We start from the raw sequence: 19,334 nt of genomic DNA on the forward strand, positions 1-19,334 counted from the left end.
TTTGCATGTTGTTTTGCATCTATTTGTGTCAAATGCTTCCATTTTAAGTCCCTTAGTATTTATATGTAGTCATTTTGTGCCTCTTTGTATTTATTTTGTGTCTTTTTGTAGTCATTTTGTGTCTCTTTGTATTCATTTTGAGTCTCTTTGTAGTCATTTTGAGTATTTTTCAATTGTATTTATTTTTGGAATTGCTTTGTCTTTTTGATGTTGTTTTGTGTCTCTTTGTTAGTATCTTTGTAGTTTTTGTGTGTCTTTGTATGTGCTTTTTGCCTCTTTGTAGTCATTTTGTGACCCTTGAATGGTCATTGAGTCTCTTTGAAGTGGTTTTTCCTCTTGTAAATGTGTGTGGTCATCCATTTGAGTGACATTTGTAGGTAAAGGCCATGGGGTGGGGGGGCTGACCCTTGAGGCCCCTGGGCCCTTGCCTACTAGGCCCTTAAATGAGCATGCATTGGAAAACATTTAATGTATGTCAAGGCCCACCGAGTTCCATTCACACAGGGAGCAGATCCACCGAGCCTCAGTCCTTTGACGTGTTTTTATTCATTTCACTTTGACATCAGTACAGAGACCACAAACTTTTTTTTAAACAGTTTTCTTCTTTTTATTCCTGCAACATCTTTCCCAAAGCTTCAACAAATCGGAACCAAAGTCATAGCTAATACAAAACAAAGCTGATGTTAGTGTACAACGTCTAGAAACCAGTATAGAGTCAGAAGCAAAACAAGACTCTCCAGAGACAAAAAAAGTCAAACACACTCCTGCCACACACGCCCATACCTGATGAAAACACGGGGACAAACAGGAAGAGGAGAAAAGCAACATGCTGTTAGGGAACAACTTGTATTCATGTTATATATTACACTCTAAAGAAATAAGCCAACTATGTGTCTTAAAGAAGTGATCTGTTAGCCTTGGTAGCGCGCTAACACAGGGAGCACGGCGTCTCCTGCTCTACAGTTAAAGGTGCATACGGAAAGCTTGACCTCTCATAGCGCCGCACTTCTGGGGTCACACTGACAGGAAGCTGCTTCTACATTTAAAGGAACAGCCTAACCAAAATAGTTCAGATTTATTCAGTATCCTTGAGATTTTTGCCACCACAGTACGTTAATAGAATTTGCTGCTCACTGAAGTGTTCTTGGAACTTTCAGAAGAAATAATCCCCAAAGGACATCTCCATTTTCATGGTATTGAGATGGGGGTCAGATATACAAAAACTAGCGAATACAAGAGTAACCTTGCTTCTCTGAATTCTGGGTGACCTGCAGTGATTTATTCTTTCGTAATTTGGTTATACTGCTCCTTTAAATAAACTGAATCAAAGTCAATCCAATACAAATTCAGCAGCTTTTAGCTCTTGGCTGAAAATAACAACTTAAAGCTACAATATGCAACTTCTACACGGTCAAATAAATTAACAGGATGCATATTAACATCATTAGTGTCAGTCCTCAGGCCTGATCTCTTTCTGTCTGCTTCTTCAGCACCTTTACAGATGCTGCTTACTTAGCTTAGGACTAGTTTACAGCACCAGGGCCGTAACCTGCCCAAGCCCAAGGGGGGCTAACAGCTAGCATCTCCAACAGAAACGTTGCATATTTTGGCTCCAACGCCCATAGTCTAAATGAGACGGCATGCACAAGAGGTCAACGGAGACATCTGTGAGGCGATCACAGTGAGACGACGCACAGTGGAGGGCATGCTGAGGGGGGGGGGGGGGGAATGTTCCAGAGAAAACATTCAGTACACAGGCAGACACAGTAGGTGTTACTGCATTGAGAGGCTGTTGGCTATTCAGTATTCAGGGGACATTTACTCCGTGCAAACCTATTTTAGGGAGTAATGAAAAGGACAGCAACACGAACATACTGGTCCTTTCCTTCTATATATTCATCCCTTAAAACAATATGAAGAGCAGTAGTGCTAACATGATTATGGTTTTTACTGAGTTCAAAAACACCATTGAAACAGTCACAAGTAATAATCATATTAAACAAAAGTCAGGGTCAAGAATATGATAGCCTATATAAGGGTGAGAATCTGTTTCCAGCTTACACTACGAAATGTGCTTCATGGCAGTCAAAAGAAACAAAAACAGTGACAAACAGCTCTATAATAATCACGCCAAACCCAAACCGCATCCTTAAATCCCAGCTACACTCTTATTTCAACACTGCACCCCATCATTTAGTTTCACAAACCCCTGCTCTCAGTGTCCGCTCAGGTCACTGCTAAGATTTGTACGGAGGGTAAATTGTGCCAAAAAAAAATCGCAGTAGTTCAATTATAAAACATTAATGAATTGACACATTTCCAAAAGCTTTTACAAATCCAGTTTTAAATTTAAATTTCATACTTGAAAAAAGGTATCAATTTGCTCAATTTATTTTTAAATCTAATTAGGCGTGAAAGTTATTATTCTTCACCAAAACATGTTTTAAACTGATCTCCCAGTCATTAAACCTCAGGAGGAAGTGATATATATTGGATCTTTTGATGAAACACTGTAAAAGTTCATATATATTTTGATGGCACAATTATACTCCATAGATTTAAAACCCCAACAGCTATCTGAGAAGCTTTTTTGAGATGTAAGGGTGCGCCAACACATCGGAGGTGTCTCTTAACTTATCCAAAAATCATGAATAATTTCTCTGGGGGCCTCACAAAAACCTCCAGTTAAAAATTATGAAGCTCAATGACACTTAACATAACTCTACAATGCTGTTGTCAAGCTACAAGAGAGTCAAAAGCAGCCGTCCTATAATCAATATTAATAATAGTAATAAGATTAATACACATTTAGAAGCGAATGTGAGGCCTCGACACTGTGGCTTTAACCGGTGCGAGAAAAGAAGTTACTGCTGTAAGTGAGGGAACTTTATTTGATATAAAAAGCGAGGCTAACATGTTCCATACAGCAGAGCCTGTCTTCAGGTGTATGTACAGAAAACTGTTCAGGAAATGCATCTGATCAAGAGGGTGAACTAGACCAAATTATCACAGCTGGGTCAGTGTTCCAATCCTTTTATTTCAACCTGCTCATGGGTTAAAAAAAAAAAATTCAGTGCATTGCAGAAACGTACAAACACAAGAGCCTGTAAGGTGAATAACTCTATAACAGGCCGACCAGCTAACCCATTACCAGCCTCTAAATGAACTCATATCTATCCACATAACATCTGTAGAGCAAGAGAGCAGGATACGACTAGCCACAATTACACCCAAAATATTGGTTTATTTCATATGTTTTTTAATTTTCTTAACTTTTCTTTCTAGAATGATCCATTAACCTTTAGGGAAATGTGTGGGGTTTAAAGTACAGACATTTGCTTTTTTGTGATGTCCAGCCATCATCCTCCCCCTGCTCGCTGTGCACGACAAAACCAGGTCATAGATTCAGTCTAGTTCACTCGACCCTGCCCGCATTGCCCACAGACGGGGGGGTCCGCCGGGCGCTACATCACTTCCTCGCTTCCTGTCTGCACAGGCACAGTTCTTTTTAATGCTTGCAAATTAAGCTGCGCAGTAGTTTAGCATAGAGTATTCAGTAGTAGTAGCTCAGAGATATTTTCTACTTAGCAAGGTTCAGTGTAGTAGGGGGTGATGGTTGATGGAGGAGGAGTTAGACTGGGGGGGGGGGGGGGGGAGTACAGGGAGGGGGGGGTCTAAGATGATGTTGGTAATGAGGATGATGGTTACATGGAGGTTTCTAATTGGTGGGTTGATCATTCAGTTTTGCTGCGCTTCACAGCTCCCGGAAGCTTCTCTTGCAACCTGAGGAGGAAAGACAAAGAGCGGGTCAAAAATGTGTGAACAGGAATCCGATTATCTAGAATGGTGGTTCCCAATCTCAGGATGGCAAGGCATTTTTCATAATAAGGTCTGTTAGACTGCTTAAAAGGAAAATATTTAAATAAATACTTTTCCTATATGTCAGGATTTTATTCATTTCTGTCCAGAAAACTACACAATAGTGTAATTTTTTGTTTAGATTTTATGAGGTAGAAGAAAGAATTATCTTAAGTATGTATGACTTTTAAAACAAACAATAGAGACAGTCAATTGTATTAAAAGTGTACAGGTACACCTATCTCTGATTCAATAATCACAAGCTATAAATCAGTTCCAAATCTACTCTAAACATCCTGAACTTACTGTGTTCTATATTTGGGTTGATTATACACTTGTTTTAATTGTTGTTATGCACTGAAATATCCACAACACGTGTCATTCAATGTAGTCGGAGGTCTGGAGTTTACTCAATGGAGGAATGTTAAAGTGTTAAAGTGTCACTCACTTGGCCATCGTGGTGTTGACTTGAGTGCGGACCAGGTCGATGTACTGATCAATCTGGGTCTGAGGGCAGAACACATGAGAGGGAAGGTGAGCATCATTCTGGGAAAATAAACATAATTTCCATTGCATCCATCTGTCCTGTGAATACTTTGGGATCCCCAAGCAAAGGCAATAGAGTGGCTGAATGTGAAACCTACTGACCAGCTCTGAATCAGCTGAGCCTGAGTGAGGTGGTGCATTCAGGAGCCACAGCTAATGCTATCATCCGATTTCAGGGGTCATTGCCCCCTTTAATGTACATGAAATCCAAAAATGTGCACTCTAGCTTCTTTTGAGGTTAATACTTGAAACTCAGCATGGATAACAATCTGAGAGGTGGGAGAAGTACTCAGATCTTGTATTGAGTAAAAAGTACCGGAGTATAGGAATACTGTTACAAGTACTGTATTCAAAATGTTCCTCAAGTAAAAGTATAAAAGTACGATCATCAAAAATATAGTGAAAGTAGCGACAGTAAAAGTAGTCCATTTCAGAATAATATATATGATGTTTTCTCAAAGCTGGTAAAGGTGCAGCTAGTTTGAATGACTTTGTATAATGCAGGGTAGCTTGTGAATTTACTCCAGGTGGAACTAAAGTCTGATTTAAGACTTGATTATATTTCACATCATTCATCCAGGTCTGTAAAGTAACTAAAGGTATTAAATAAATGTAGTGGAGTAAAAGTCAGTCAAAATTGTACTTAAGTAGAGTACTTGAGTAAATGTACTTAGTTACTTTACACCACTGATAACAACTGAGTACGTTAAGCTAGAAACAATCATAAGTACATCAGTCTCAGCACGGACTCAGTGCCAACATTCACTGCTGCTACGAGAGATTGTTGCCAGAAAGAGGCAAACAACAACAACAACAACAGTTCCCATTCGGCATGATGTTTTTTGACACGATGCTGACAGCCTCCCCCCCCTATCTGAGCCAGCAGTGGAATGACTTCATATTGTCAGCAGCTGGACTCTGAACAGTGTGTGAGCAGTGTGTGATGCAGACTGCAGTCATCCAGTGAGCTCACTGCTGGCTGACAGCCGAACTCATTCTCTCTGGCATCCTCACTGAGCGGGGGGGCAGAGGGTCGCACTCTCACCTTGTTCTTCTCGTAGACGGGAGGCACAGCGAAGAGGAGGATGTCAGCTGGAGAACACACAAAGAGAGACATGTTAGGGATAACCACACACTGAAACACATGTCCCACACATCAGGGTGCTTGGAGTGATGCAGCACTATTTACCCAGCTGACATTCAGCCTGTGGAGGGTTAGCCCAGCTGGTGTCATTTACAGTTCTGTAAGTCAACATTTGATTTCATTGTAGTTTGTGAATACAACACAAATGTTGTTTTCAGTTTTTCTGTTATTAGGGACACTAAAAATGTTCAGTATTAGTGCATACAAAAATTAAAGCCACATTTATAATCCCTTGTTTTAGGCATTTACTATAATTTGTCCTTGAATAGGTTCAAATAAATATATGTTAACCCATACCCTTTTTATGTTTGAAGAACAAAAGATTCACTGTCACAGACGTCTAAAACAAAACCTCAGCCTTTGTTTGGTTTTTGGCATCAAAATAAAGACACCTTATTATATTAGTATTGACATATATATCAATTTTTAACATAGTATGCAGTATACTTCATTTTGTTGTCTTGGTACTTGTACTCTGGGCAATGACATTAAAGTCTAATCATAATCGTTTCTGTAAATCTCAATGACAAGTTTTGAAGGACTAATAAAGAAAGTCTTTAAAAACGGTAAAGTAAAAAGCTCCGTTATGATTAACTCCACTTAAAGAATGAAACATTTAAAGAGTCACAGCAGAGCGTGAGCTCCTGTTGCACCGCAGCAGAGAAACGCATTAGTGAGGCCTTCATCATGGGCCAGTAGAGTGAGGCTAGCTGGTCATCACTCCTTATACCTCAGTAAAACACCGGAGGCCATTATGCTCACATGGAGACCTCTGTCTGCCAAAATACATATATATTGCTCTTCTTCAATGTGTTGTTATGTATGCATCTGTTAGCTCACTTGAATCTGTAGTCACTAGGAAAGCCTGTATGTCCTTATGCAAGTCTGAACAATGGGTAGTTATACCTTGACCCCAATGCAACATTTCATGACTCCATGAATAAAGTGAACCACACGAAGGTCAAAAAGTGGAACAAAGGAGGGAAACAAGCTGAGAAATGATCAACTTTGCATATATTGAAATTGAAATTCAATAAATCTCGAAACCGGCGTTAAACTTAAATGTGTGGAAATGGTCGTCTATAGAGAAATGTCTACATTTGTTCAATTAGTATTTATAGATCTCATTTGGGCAGTATCTGAGACATGTGGTATCATTCCATTACAGATGAAGATTTTCACGACTTACAAAAAGAAAAAGTAGGAGGGGACTGTGATGTTGCTTTCCATTTAAGGTTGACATTTATCCAGAACTGTAAATTATTTTGAAAGTTCAAATGTAATGTGTAAAACAGTAATTTATCACACATCCGGCCCGCCAGACATTTTCATCCCGCCCGCACGACCGGGGTGACAGTGCGTTGGCGGAGTGGTTACTGCGTTCGCCCCCCACCCATTTTGTTTTTACAACGTCTCGTGAGTAAGGTGCAGTACCGGAGTCCAACAGAGAGGCAGCAGCTGCGGGACAGTAGACTGCGTACTGCGAAACCTTCCCTTCCTTGAAGAAGAAGTGATCCTTCGTTGTGAAAAGTCTGGTTAATGCGCTCCGCACCACAGCAGTAGCCCCGCTGCGACAGAGTCCAACAGAGAGGCTGGAGCTGCGGGACAGTAGCCTAGAAGCAGGGTTGGGTTGTAACGGAATACATGTAACGGCGTTACGTAATCAGAATACAAAAATCAAGTAGGCTAACTGTATTCAGCTGGCGTTACATTTGAAAAACGAGTAACCTGATAAGTTACTTTCGTAAACCTGAAGTGAATACATTTTGGAATACTTATTGGAATTATTGGTGGAAAAGATTCTTCACAAAATTTTATATTCATTACCGGCAGAACTGTGTGCACACTGCACAGCGCTGCAGCATGTCTGTGAGCAAGAGAGATGCAGCGTGTCTGTGAGGCCCCAGCCCCCGCACGCAGGTGAGAGAGAGAGATCTCTTTTAAAATATATTGAAAGTTAAAAACGGAGATGGATAGATAAAATCTGCAAGATCCGTTTATGTAGCATTTCTTTATTTTCGAAATTATGACATTTCATAAAGGGATCAAATCAAAGTGAATGACCTGCTGCTGCTGAACGCATGGGGCAAGTGACTGGAAAAAGTTTTAAAAGTTATTACATCGTTTCAGATAATAAATAATAATAATAATTCATTCTATTTAGGGGCGCCTTTCAAAGCACCCAAGGGTGCAGATGAGAGAGCTGTCAGAATGACACCAAGATGTTGTGTTTGAGTTCTTGATAAGCCATTAAAACAGTAAAATAAGTGTCTCCTGTTCACCAAAACATACCCATCTGTTATGGAAAAATAAAGTATTCTAAAAGTAATCTGAATATGTTACTTTTTTAAGACACGTAACTGTAACTGTATTCTGATTACTTTCAGAGCATGTATTCAGTCAACAACTTCAAAATTCTGGGCTATATAAAAATCGCTGGCCCCCGATAGTGTCTATTGGATACATTTTGGCCCTTGGACAAATGTAGTAGGTGATCCCTGCTCTAAGTGCTTACCGAGGATGAGGATGGTGATTCCGTTGAAGACGGCTCCAACATAGGTGAACAGCCACATGACCACAGCCAGCTGGGGAGGCGCACAGGATTAACACAGGTGAAGCATTTATTTGACAAAATCCAGCACTTCACACACACCTCGGTCATCAGAGTTTATGGGATACCTGAGGACATTATATTGCTCACTGTAAAATCATTAATGAATTGTGGCAAACACAAACTAATAAAGGGCAGAAAAAACATTGGTGGGTGGAAGTAATGGTACACAGTTTATGTGGTGGATTGATATTCTATTCAGATTTAAAGTCCTGCATGAGGGGCGGGTCAACTTCGAGTGACAGGTGGGTGCTCTCAGAATGATGAGTTAAAGTTGAATATATGAATATAGAATTTATGTGTTATTAATGATCATGATATTGGGGTTCAGGGTTTTCCAGACTGATCAAATTGCTCCAGGCTTCTGATGTAATACTGGTGTGAAGCTCAGGAACATATCACAGTAGTGTTATTGCTGCTCTGCTGATGGGGACATTGACAGCAGCTCTGCTCTGATGACCTGTTGCTATAATCCAACAATAAAGCTTCCTCTGTCCAAGTACGGCATAAGTGAGACCTTTTTTTCTCACACAATGAAAAGCACAGAGGATTAAACCTTGCCAAATAGCTCATGCATCACTACAAAAGCAGCCTTTCAGCAGCCTGATGAACAGGACTGTGAGGGTGTGGACCGACTGAGCTCGACTGGCAGCTGCCTGTTTCTCCTGTTAGTTTGTTGCACCTATCGGGAGGTGCAACTTGGTAGTACATATTTGAGTGACACCCTGCAACCTTAATCATCGAGGATAAGACAAAACTCCTGGCCAGGAAAGGACAGGTTTATAATTTCTCAAGTCAATCTATGGCAGGTTTTTTCAACCTACTGAACATGTTAACCAACTTAAATGAAGACTATAATGTTTTAATAGGGCCCTAGTCTGATCATTTTCAGGTTCATTTCAGTGTGTAGTGTATCTACTGTGACATGTCTCCATGCTTTAATGTTCAAAAAGCTCTTTATTGTTCTCATACTGCCTGTGCTGCAGCACCTCTTTTCACCCTCTGTCTGAAACCAGAGCCCAGTCTGCTCTGGTTGGTTAGCTGGCCACCTCTGTTGTGATTGGTTAACTTCTTATAGATGTCCCGCCCCTTAGCCTATCAAGTACAATGTGTTGGAGCACTAGCCAATAGAAGCGTGAGTGTTATATACTGATGTCATTATATCGCAGAAGTAAAAAAGTAGTCCAATAGAGGGAACACTTTGCACAAAAACCTACATAACAGCCTACAGGAAAACCCCAAAAAGCATAATAGGGCCCCTTTAATAATTTAGCAGTATGACCTTTTTGTCTATCAAACTGAGGATTCTAATTGCAATGACATAACATCTCTTATAAAAAGTGTTTTCCCAGGTGATGGGCTACTTTTAGAGGCACATTTATAGATCACAGTGAAACAGGTGCCTCTCATGACGGCTGGATAAACGATGTGACCCGTTTTAAGTTGTAGTGTTGCAAGCCATCTGTTTTGGTTCTTTTCTCTACAGATGTATCAAACTAAATAAGCATAGTTAATTGGGTTTATTTGAAAGATATAGATCAGATTATGCCTATGATTTGACTGATGAAAGTACCAATTGGAGCTATAAAAAGGCTGTTCCCTGGAGAGGAGTCTTCATGGGGCAGAGTGGGGTTTGATCCCATTAAAGACCTAATGATGAAAACAAAAATGATGACAGTGGATAAAAGCTGAGGGTCAGAGCTGCTCACCTTTAGGGAGTCCACGAGGTCCTCGACCAGGAAGAGGCGGCTCATCTGCTTCAGGGCTCGGTTGATGTAGGACAGACTGGCGTCCACGTGCTTGCGGAAGGTCTCAGGGGGGATGCTGACATCCTTATCTATCAGTGTTCTGCAGAGAGGGAAGAGGAGTGGACGGTGAGCCGAAATGAGGCTAAGTATCCGGGCGGAAAGTGCTGCAGGGAAACATAACTAGCCCGTGGTGGAAAGCTTTGAGGAGGAAACTAATAGGGGTTTCTATTTTTTAAGTAGCATAAACAAAAGCCTTATAGGGCTTTTGATCAAGACCAATGGATTAATGATTACTTGGTTAAATCGAGACATTTCCTACTCCCTAAACTCATTTTCCAGTCCAAACTGTTTAGAAGTCAGGCATTACATTTTGAAACTGGAGAGGCTGAAGACATGTTTCAAGACATGAGAATTACACAATGTTTCACTGTTGGGTATGTATCAGCTGATCTTCAGATGTTTTGGTCTTTATTTCAAATCTGCTTATTTTACAGAAGACTTGAATATACCCTGTTGTACAAGTAGAGCATATTATAAAACACATATTTAGTAAAAGACCTGTTTTCTGTCCTGCTCAAGTAAACCGCAGTGGATATTGTAAATTCATTTAAAAAACAAAATGATCTTCTTCCATCCTTTGCAGGCGCTTTTAAGTTACGTCAATAAAGCTCTGCGCAGACTATTTGAACCGAGAACAACTCATCGGACAAAAACGTTTCTGGGAGACTTTTCAAATCATACATTGTGAAAAAAGCAAGGTATAAATAACTATGTGTAAACAAGATTGTAAACAGAGTCACATTTGCCATGTGAGCCATTATAGTCCAGATAAAAACACTTCCAGCATTTGAAACACAAATATATTATTAGTTGGTTTTGGCCACAGCTTTTATTGGGAATGCTTTAGCTGAATTCCAGAGAATCTATGGTTAACACAATGGGTTACACTACAGAGAGACCTGAATGATTTGCTGGATTCTGCTTGGAGAATGCAAGCAGCAGTGGGTGAACCAAGACCAAGAGTCACAGCTATCAGCCACGTCTCATTACTGCAGAGGGAAATAGCCGTGTTCCAGCTGCTCCATGGCAGAACTGATCTGTTTTCACACTAGTACAACATCAACAAGTTCTCCTTTGCTGAATGATTTGGTTTCAAATCTAAAATGAGTTCTACATATAGTGTAGTGACATCAAAGAGGAGTCGCGCTCTGAACATTATGATGCCTGGGCTATGGCTCCATCATAAAAGTGTTTCATTGAGTAAGCCGAGGTTACATCAAGCGCTGCCATGCCTAACCTCTCGCATCCTGTGACAGCCTCCCAACAACTGTTGTACAATGAAATATTGGAGTACTAGTAATCTCGAACCTTCAGTTTAATAAAGAAGGTGCGATACCGTTCCGATAAATATCAATAATTTCGAACATCGCGGGGAAATTCCTTAGATTCATTTTGAAGTTTTGGGGGAAGCCGGAAGTGACGTCAATGCGGGAACGCTTCACTGTGCGGCGAGAGAGCCAAACACGGACAAAGTGTGTTGTCATGCGTAGAAATGGTGAATTACTGAGTTTAGGCACGTTAATAACGTTTTAATGAAGTTGACTACAGTATATTCATATTTGTAAGTGTTTTCATGTCAATTTGGCGAACATAAACATAAATGATCGTGGTGAAGACGATTTAAATTAGGATTAAAAATCGGTAGTGAGAGCTGCTGAATTTCCTCCCGTAGGATGTGATATAAAAACAAATCGATTATTTTTGTAGTTGTAAACTCAAGTGGATGAAACTACATTTATTAGTGCTTTCATGTCAATTCGGCGAACATATGATACATTAAATGATCGTGAGGATGATGATTTAAAAATCGTTTGTTTGAGCCGGTCTGCATTTCCTGATGAGAAAACAAACCAATGCTTTTTGTAGTTGTAGTACACCAACATGGATTAAACGTGTGTTTTTTTTACCACAATGTTGGGGAAATTAATGGATAAAATGCACGGATTATTATTAATTCCCACTCCGATCGGGACACTAGGTCCACCGTTTCCCCGGAGCTAGGCTCCCCCCGTTGACAGTTTACGTGGGCTGGGCTGGGTGCAGTGGCGGACTGGCCATCGGGACGAATCCCGATGGGCCGGTACCGAAGTGGGCCGGTCGGATAAGTCACTAGCACATCCCCCACATCCCCCACTCCCCCCGTTGACAATTTACTAGCGGTACCGAAGTGAGCCGGTCGAGAGTCCCGGGATGATTTTTTAATCCCAGTCCACCACTGGCTCCATGACCGTATGATCGCCCATATTGACACACCTAATTCCTAAACTTCTAACAGATACAACATAAACCGATCCTTCAGCCTCATATGAGCTCTCAGACACGTTCAAAATTAAACTGTCATCGCTGTCTGAGCTTGCTGCTGTGTGCACCATCGTGCGTTTACATGCAGATGCTGGGATCTTGAACGGTGCAGCTGGAGCGCTTGGCCCGCAATTACCTCACACATAATTTGGCGGGATTTGAAGAATCCCCGAGAAGATCCAGAATATGGTCAACATTGAAGGGCAGATTAATGGTTATCAAAGTACAAATATCCAAAATCAGTTCAGTAACGGTTTTCAAGGGGACAATATTTACTAAAATTGATGGGTTTGGATGATGGGGGAAACCCGTGTCACAGGCTCTTTAAGAAGGAATAAAACTATTTCTAAATAAATCAATGTCAATTTAAATCACAGTTTATCTTTATCTTGTTACTATGGTGATGCCATACGAACTAGCTTTTCTAACAAAGTTTTCGAATACAAAAAAAGAAAAACTCTAAAAATAGACCTAATTATAGATAGAACAGTACTTGACAGATGTTGTAATCATCAGGTGATTGGGTCACCCATGCTCTGAATCAGGAGCTGCATTAAAGAAACGCTCTATACTTTGATCATTTAACAATGCGCTAATTTAATGTTGGCAGTATCACTCCCGGGTCAATGGAATCTCCCAGGTAACAAAGAATAAACGTTAAAGTATAATTGAATTAAGAGGATTGAGTCTCACTTGAAGGGGTGTCCGTCGCTGGACTTCTGCACGGCTTGCACCACAGACTTGTAGATGCGGAAGGTGATGGTGACGCAGAGCAGGGCCAGGAGCAGGTAGGACGCCACGCTGATGACGCTGAAGGCTGCCAGCGACAGCAGCATCAGCAGGGACAGCCCGAACGCCACGCCCGACTTCTTGGGGTCTCGCCAGTGGATCAGATCCTTCACTGCAGAGAGGAGGTCAGAGGGAGGGGTTAGTCTGATATTGGTATGCTCAGAAATGGCCTACAATAAAAGAAACAGTACAAAATGAAATCCTGTTGTCTTGTAGATAAGGTAGAAAAAGGCCCTGGCCGGTAGGTGGGAATTTGTTTTTGTGTAAGGCATTGAAGGGGACTAAACTATCTAAAAAGGTTTGCTTTATTAGGAAAATGTATGTATCGTAGCCAGGCCTCAAGAAAAACTCTGGCCCAATAAAACATGAATATGCACCGTAAAACTTATTTGGCAGTGGAGGGTAACTGAGAAAGGCTCATTGCTGTAAGTGCTCCCTTCGTGTTTGTATGCACTTCCTATGAGGTCGTTCGTGCATGCAGTGGGATAGCCTCTATACAAGGTGGTTACATAGTGCTGGAATGGGTTGGCACTCTCAGCCACGCCTTCCCTCTGCGTGTGAAAAAAAAAAAAGGAGAGTGCATTTAAAAAAGCCTACAGTAAGTGGGGGGAGAAACCACGTGGCTGAGGCCTCAGGGACAGTTCAGGCTCCAGTGCTCCAACTAGTTTAATGGGAACACATGTTAAGCAGAACCTTCACACACACACACATTACAGAAAACTGACACATCTCACTGTCAGGACACAAAATCCAATTACAGTCAGATATGTATTAAATGTAAATGTTGGGTTTTTTATTGTTATCCAAAAAACTGTATTTGGAGAGCTTAGATCACATATTTGTAGGTTAGGCCTAAACAGGCTGACTGACCAGAGGGAATTCTAATTCCTTCGGTTTAGGATTCCTGGTTTTCACCCAGGCGGCCCCGATTCGACTCCCGGTATGGGAACTACTGTTTGGCGGTGGTGGCGAAGTCGATAGGGAGTTGGCTTGGCACCTGGAAGGTCACCAGTTCAAGTCCCGGCAAGACCAAGTGCTACCGAGGTGTCCCTGAGCAATGCACCGTTCCCTACACTGGTCCGCGGGCGCCGTTCAAAATGGCAGCACACTGCTCCTAACACTAGGATGGGTCAAATGCAGAGAAACAATTTCCCCACGAGGGATTAATAAAAGTCAATTTTATTATCTTCTTAGATGTCCATAATCCCGATTTTGGGCTGGGATTTTTAAAGCAGATAGAAGTTAAAGTTGGTACTGTCTCACAGAAAATACATGTTTCAAAAATTCCATTCTAATGTCAGTATAATAGTGCTGCAGCTGTCTGCAAATCCTATTCCCAGAAAAAGGTACGTCTAAAAAAAAGATTGTGGGCTGCTTAAAGAGCCTGTGACACGAACCCAACAACTGTTGTGCATTGAAATAGTGGGCTACTAGTAATCTCAAACCGTCAGTTTAAAAAAGAAAAAGCGATACCGTTCCGATAAATATCAATAATTTCGAACATCGCGGGGAAATTCCTTCGACTCATTGTGAGGTTTTGGGGGAAGCCGGAAGTGAGGTCAATGCGGGAACGCTTCACTGTGCGGCGAGAGAGCCAAACACGGACAAAGTGTGTTGTCATGCGTAGAAATTGTGAATTACTGAGTTTAGGCACGTTAATAACGTTTTAATGAAGTTGACTACAGTATATTCATATTTGTCAGTGCTTTCATGTTAATTCGGCGAACATAAACATAAATGATCGTGGTGAAGATGATGATTAAATTAGGATTAAAAATCGGTAGTGAGAGCCAGGGCCGTGGGAAGTAGGGGTGCTGAGGGTGCTGCAGCACCCCCTGGTGGAGGACAGGGGATCTGCACTTCCACAAGATCAAATACAAATATAATACAAAAAAAATGAATTTTCAGCCAACAACATTCCTAATTAAGTGAAGATATCACCCTTTTCACCCCGGTTACATTTTCCATTTGCCCTGTACGATGGGCGCTGTAAGTGATGAAAGTGGGAGATGTTGGCTTATCAGGCGCCCGCAGCCCACAGCCAGCGTGAGAGAGAGAGATAGATAGATAGGGGTGCACCGGTACCGTCGGGGATTGTTGTTGCGCTAATGGATATAAGAAGCTGTTTCAATAATGTGGAGGGAGAGCTCTCCTGTCAGACTGAGAGGCTCAGTGAGGTAAAGGAGTGTTTAGATAGTTCACTTTAGTCTAAGTTGTCTCAGTGGGTCTCAAACGTTTTGATCACAATTTATGTAAACAAATATTTCCAAGGCACTCCTTTATAATTATTAGGATAAATAAAAACAGGTTTGAAATCATTCTAATGTATACTATAGGACAGTAAACCAAAAATATTGTTTAAAACTGGAGAGATTAAAAAATATGCATAAATAAATAAATGTTAAGTGGTAAAATAAGATATAAATGAACCACAAAAATAAAACCATTTATTTGTTATTGGCTATGGTAGGTTATCGGTTATGTTCACATACTTATTTGATTATTAAAATGCAAACCGATCTTTTTCACATGGGTGTTTTAGAGTTGTACCCCCTAGATCAGTCTCTAGTAATTGGGCGCTCAAAGTGCACCAGATTGAAGCATTTCACTTTAAAATGTTAAAAAAAATCTTCCCGGGGGGACACCCCCGGACCCCCAAGAGGATGTAAAGTCGACCCCCCCCCCCCAATGAAAACATGTTCATGCAATACTAAATACATTTGAAGCCTTTTTATATAAGCTGTCCACCATATCAATACGTTTCTCTGTTTGTAGTGTATTGGTGTTTTGTAGAGGTTTTTCATTGCCAGCTAAAATCTTGCCTAGGGCAGCAAATTGGTCAAAACCGGCCCTGGTGTCATCCCCACAGCACCCCCCATTTGAAACATGTTCCCACGGCTATGGTGAGAGCTGCTGAATTTCCTCCCGTCGGATGTGATATAAAAACAAATCGATTATTTTTGTAGTTGTAAACTCAAGTGGATGAAACTACATTTATTAGTGCTTTCATGTCAATTCGGCGAACATATGATACATTAAATGATCGTGAGGATGATGATTTAAAAATCTTTTGTTTGAGCCGGTCTGCATTTCCTGATGAGAAAACAAACCTTAGCTTTTTGTAGTTGCTCAGTGGTGTAGTGGGCGTTGGACGCGGGGGTACGCCGTACCCCCACTTATTTGAAGCATGATTTCTTTTTTAAATAGTCTAATACATCTAAAATCATTGCCAGTGTTATCAGTTGCAAGTGTGTGTTTGTTGTAATAATGACGAAAACATAATAGGCAGATTTCACAGTTATTATAATAAAAACGTAGCTCAAGCATTTATGCAACTTGATTTGAAGCGTGTGTGTGTGATGGGCAGAACTGTGTGTGTAGGGTGACCAGGTGTCCCGCACTGTGCGGGACTGCACACACAGCATTTTTATTATTTGTCCCGCGTTCCACACATTGAGACTATGTCCCGCATTTGAGTGATAGTCGCGCAGAAAGGCCGGATCGGTTCGCTGACAGCCGGCACCACCCTTTATTATTATATTGTCTAAACGGCATCATGTAAGTTGCGCTGACAGGCGACACAGAGGTCCCCAAGCCCCCCCCCCCCCGTTGACAGTTCACGAGCGCGTCCATAGTGTCACCCGTCCACCCACCACCCCGTCCACCCAGTAAAAACATCCCCACTACACCACTGGTTGTAGTAGTACACCAACATGGATTAAACGTGTGTTTTTTTTTACCACAATGTTGGGGAAATTAATGGATAAAATGCACTTATTATTATTATTATTATTATTATTATTATTCCCAGTCCGATCGGGACACTAGGTCCACCGTTTCCCCGCAGCGAGGCTCCCCCCGTTGACAGTTTACGTGGGCTGGGCTGGGTGCAGTGGCGGACTGGCCATCGGGACGAATCGGGCTTGCATCCGGTTTTCGCTATGAGTGGTCGCATTTTCGAGAGCTCCCGCTTTGGAGGTTATTCCTCACGATGTTTTACATATTTCATCCTAATGACAATATGGATTATGGACTCCTACCTCAACTCATCAATGAGGCAACATCACTTAGAGAAGGAGAGTAATAAAAGCGGGGATAAAATGATCCACAATGACTTTTACCTTCTCAACGGCTGGGAAAGGAAACACCTCGCTTTTGGAAGTGCAAGCATTCATGCATTATTAACTGCAAACCCGACGCGAAAGTACTTACCCCCGTCAGGCAAACTAGACCGAAGAAGTATGATCGTCTTGGTCTTATTGTTAGCGGGAGACATCCATCTGAATCTGGGCCCGGTGCAGACAAGAAGCCAGTCCTGCAGGCTCGAGGAGCTAGTATCACAACTAGCATCTCTTCCGCTGCAGCAACAATTACGCGACGACAACAGAGACCGTGGAGACCGAGGAATCAACGGAGACTTCGACATTCCCCCGGGGACGCCTCGGCAGACAGACACGCATGAGGCAGTGACGAGAGGAAGTGAACCGAGATCCGAGGGAACAAATATCCGTAAGCTCCATGATCAAAACTGCCAAAAGAATTTCATCAATGTCAAAACTGAGGAAAACAAAAATAAACCCCGTGAATTTTGGAAATTACTCAATAACCAGCTTGGCTGCAGTAAAAAACTCAAAACGAGATTTTCGAACTTAAACATAAAGACAGATAACAGGCTCATCACAGACAAACTGGACGTGGCCAAGTACTTGAACATTTTTTTCACAAACATAGCCACAACTCTTGTAAATAAATTACCCTCCCACTCAGGGCTTTTTGGAGTAGATCACATCATGACCTACTACAAAAACCTAGGGGTACGCAAAGATGATTTCAGTCTAGCAAGGGTAACATCAGCAGAGGTACTCATTAAACTGAGCGCCCTCCAACCTAACAAGGCCACTGGCCTTGACAATATCCCCTCCAAATTCCTCAGAGACACAGCAACCGCCATCTCACCAGTCATAGCTCACATAATTAACCTCTCCATAAAACAGGGAAAAGTACCCAAAGACTTCAAAATTGCAAGAGTAACCCCCCTGCACAAAAAGGGCAGCAAATTGGACCCAGGCAACTACCGCCCTGTTTCTATACTTACCTCCATCTCGAAAGTCATGGAAAAAATAGTATATGAACAGGTCGAAAAGTACCTCGTGGACAAGAAACTAATCTATGAATTTCAATCTGGCTTTAGAACATCCCAATCCACTGACACATGCCTTCTTTATTTAAACGACCACATCAAACAAGAGGTGGACGAGGGCAAATACTGCGGCATGGTGATGCTGGACCTGCAAAAGGCTTTCGACACTGTCAATCACCCCATTCTGATTGACAAGCTAAAAACAATTGGTTTTGATAAACTATCGGTGAGCTGGATGCAATCCTACCTGGAGGGGAGAGAACAGATGGTGGAGGTAAACGGTACTCTGTCCCCCCCCTCCCAGTGCGCTGTGGTGTTCCACAAGGAAGCATATTAGGTCCGTTACTGTTCCTAATTTATGCAAATGACATGTCATCAGCATGTGACTGCAACTTGTTCCTGTTCGCGGACGACTCAGCCCTGCTGGTCTCTGACAGGAGCAGATTGCAGGTTGAAAAAACCCTCAGCTCCGAGCTTGGCAGAATCTGCACCTGGCTCGCCGATAATAAATTATCATTACACCTGGGTAAAACAGAGTCCATTCTCTTCGGTTCGAAACATAATCTCAGCAAATCCGACGACTTCTCAGTTGCAGTGGGTGACATTATTGTCACAAGTAAGAAGGAAATTACATACCTAGGATCTATTCTTGAGGCAAACCTCTCCTGTGACAAAATGGCATCCAATGTAATAAAAAAAGTCAATCAAAGAACTAGATTCCTATACTGGATCTCCTCTCTGGTAAACAAAAACACCCTGAAAACTCTGGCAGGAGCACTCATTCAAGGGTACTATGACTATGCTTGCACGTCATGGTACCATAGCACCTCCAAGGCGCTAAAAATAAAACTTCAAACATCACAAAATAAACTGGTCAGACTACTGCTTGACCTTTCATCTAGAACCCACCTCACCTCTGCCCACTTTGACAACCTAGGATGGCTTAGAGTAGACGACAGAGTACAGCTACTTGCAATGGGCCTGGTCTACAAGATACACTACACCTCTATAGTACCCATGTACATGTAAAAATTCTTCCCAAAGGTCAAGGAATACCATGATCGTAACACCAGAGGGAGCTCCACAAATCATGTAAAACCCAGATTTGGCACAAAAAAAGGGGAATACACGTTTCGC

The 19,334-nt window shown here is 41.7% G+C and overlaps 1 protein-coding gene across 3 annotated transcripts in view; it reads right to left on the minus strand.

Moving 5' to 3' along the window:
- Positions 1-527: 527 nt before the first annotated feature.
- Positions 528-19,334, minus strand: part of rtn3 (reticulon 3) — a 43,040-nt gene continuing 24,233 nt past the window's right edge. For 2 of the 3 annotated variants that reach the window (XM_079669247.1, XM_079669248.1), the window contains 6 exons: positions 12,962-13,169; positions 9,869-10,007; positions 8,064-8,133; positions 5,450-5,496; positions 4,307-4,365; positions 3,018-3,783 (listed from right to left, as the gene is read on the minus strand). In XM_079669247.1, the coding sequence (XP_079525373.1) occupies positions 3,735-3,783; positions 4,307-4,365; positions 5,450-5,496; positions 8,064-8,133; positions 9,869-10,007; positions 12,962-13,169 (572 nt within the window). In that variant the 3' untranslated portion in view covers positions 3,018-3,734. Of the gene's footprint in view, positions 3,784-4,306; positions 4,366-5,449; positions 5,497-8,063; positions 8,134-9,868; positions 10,008-12,961; positions 13,170-19,334 lie in introns of all 3 variants that reach the window. The other variant, XM_079669246.1, reaches the window with a different exon arrangement.

This window comes from Notothenia rossii, assembly GCF_949606895.1.
Source record: "Notothenia rossii genome assembly, chromosome: 3".
Lineage (NCBI taxonomy): Eukaryota > Metazoa > Chordata > Actinopteri > Perciformes > Nototheniidae > Notothenia > Notothenia rossii.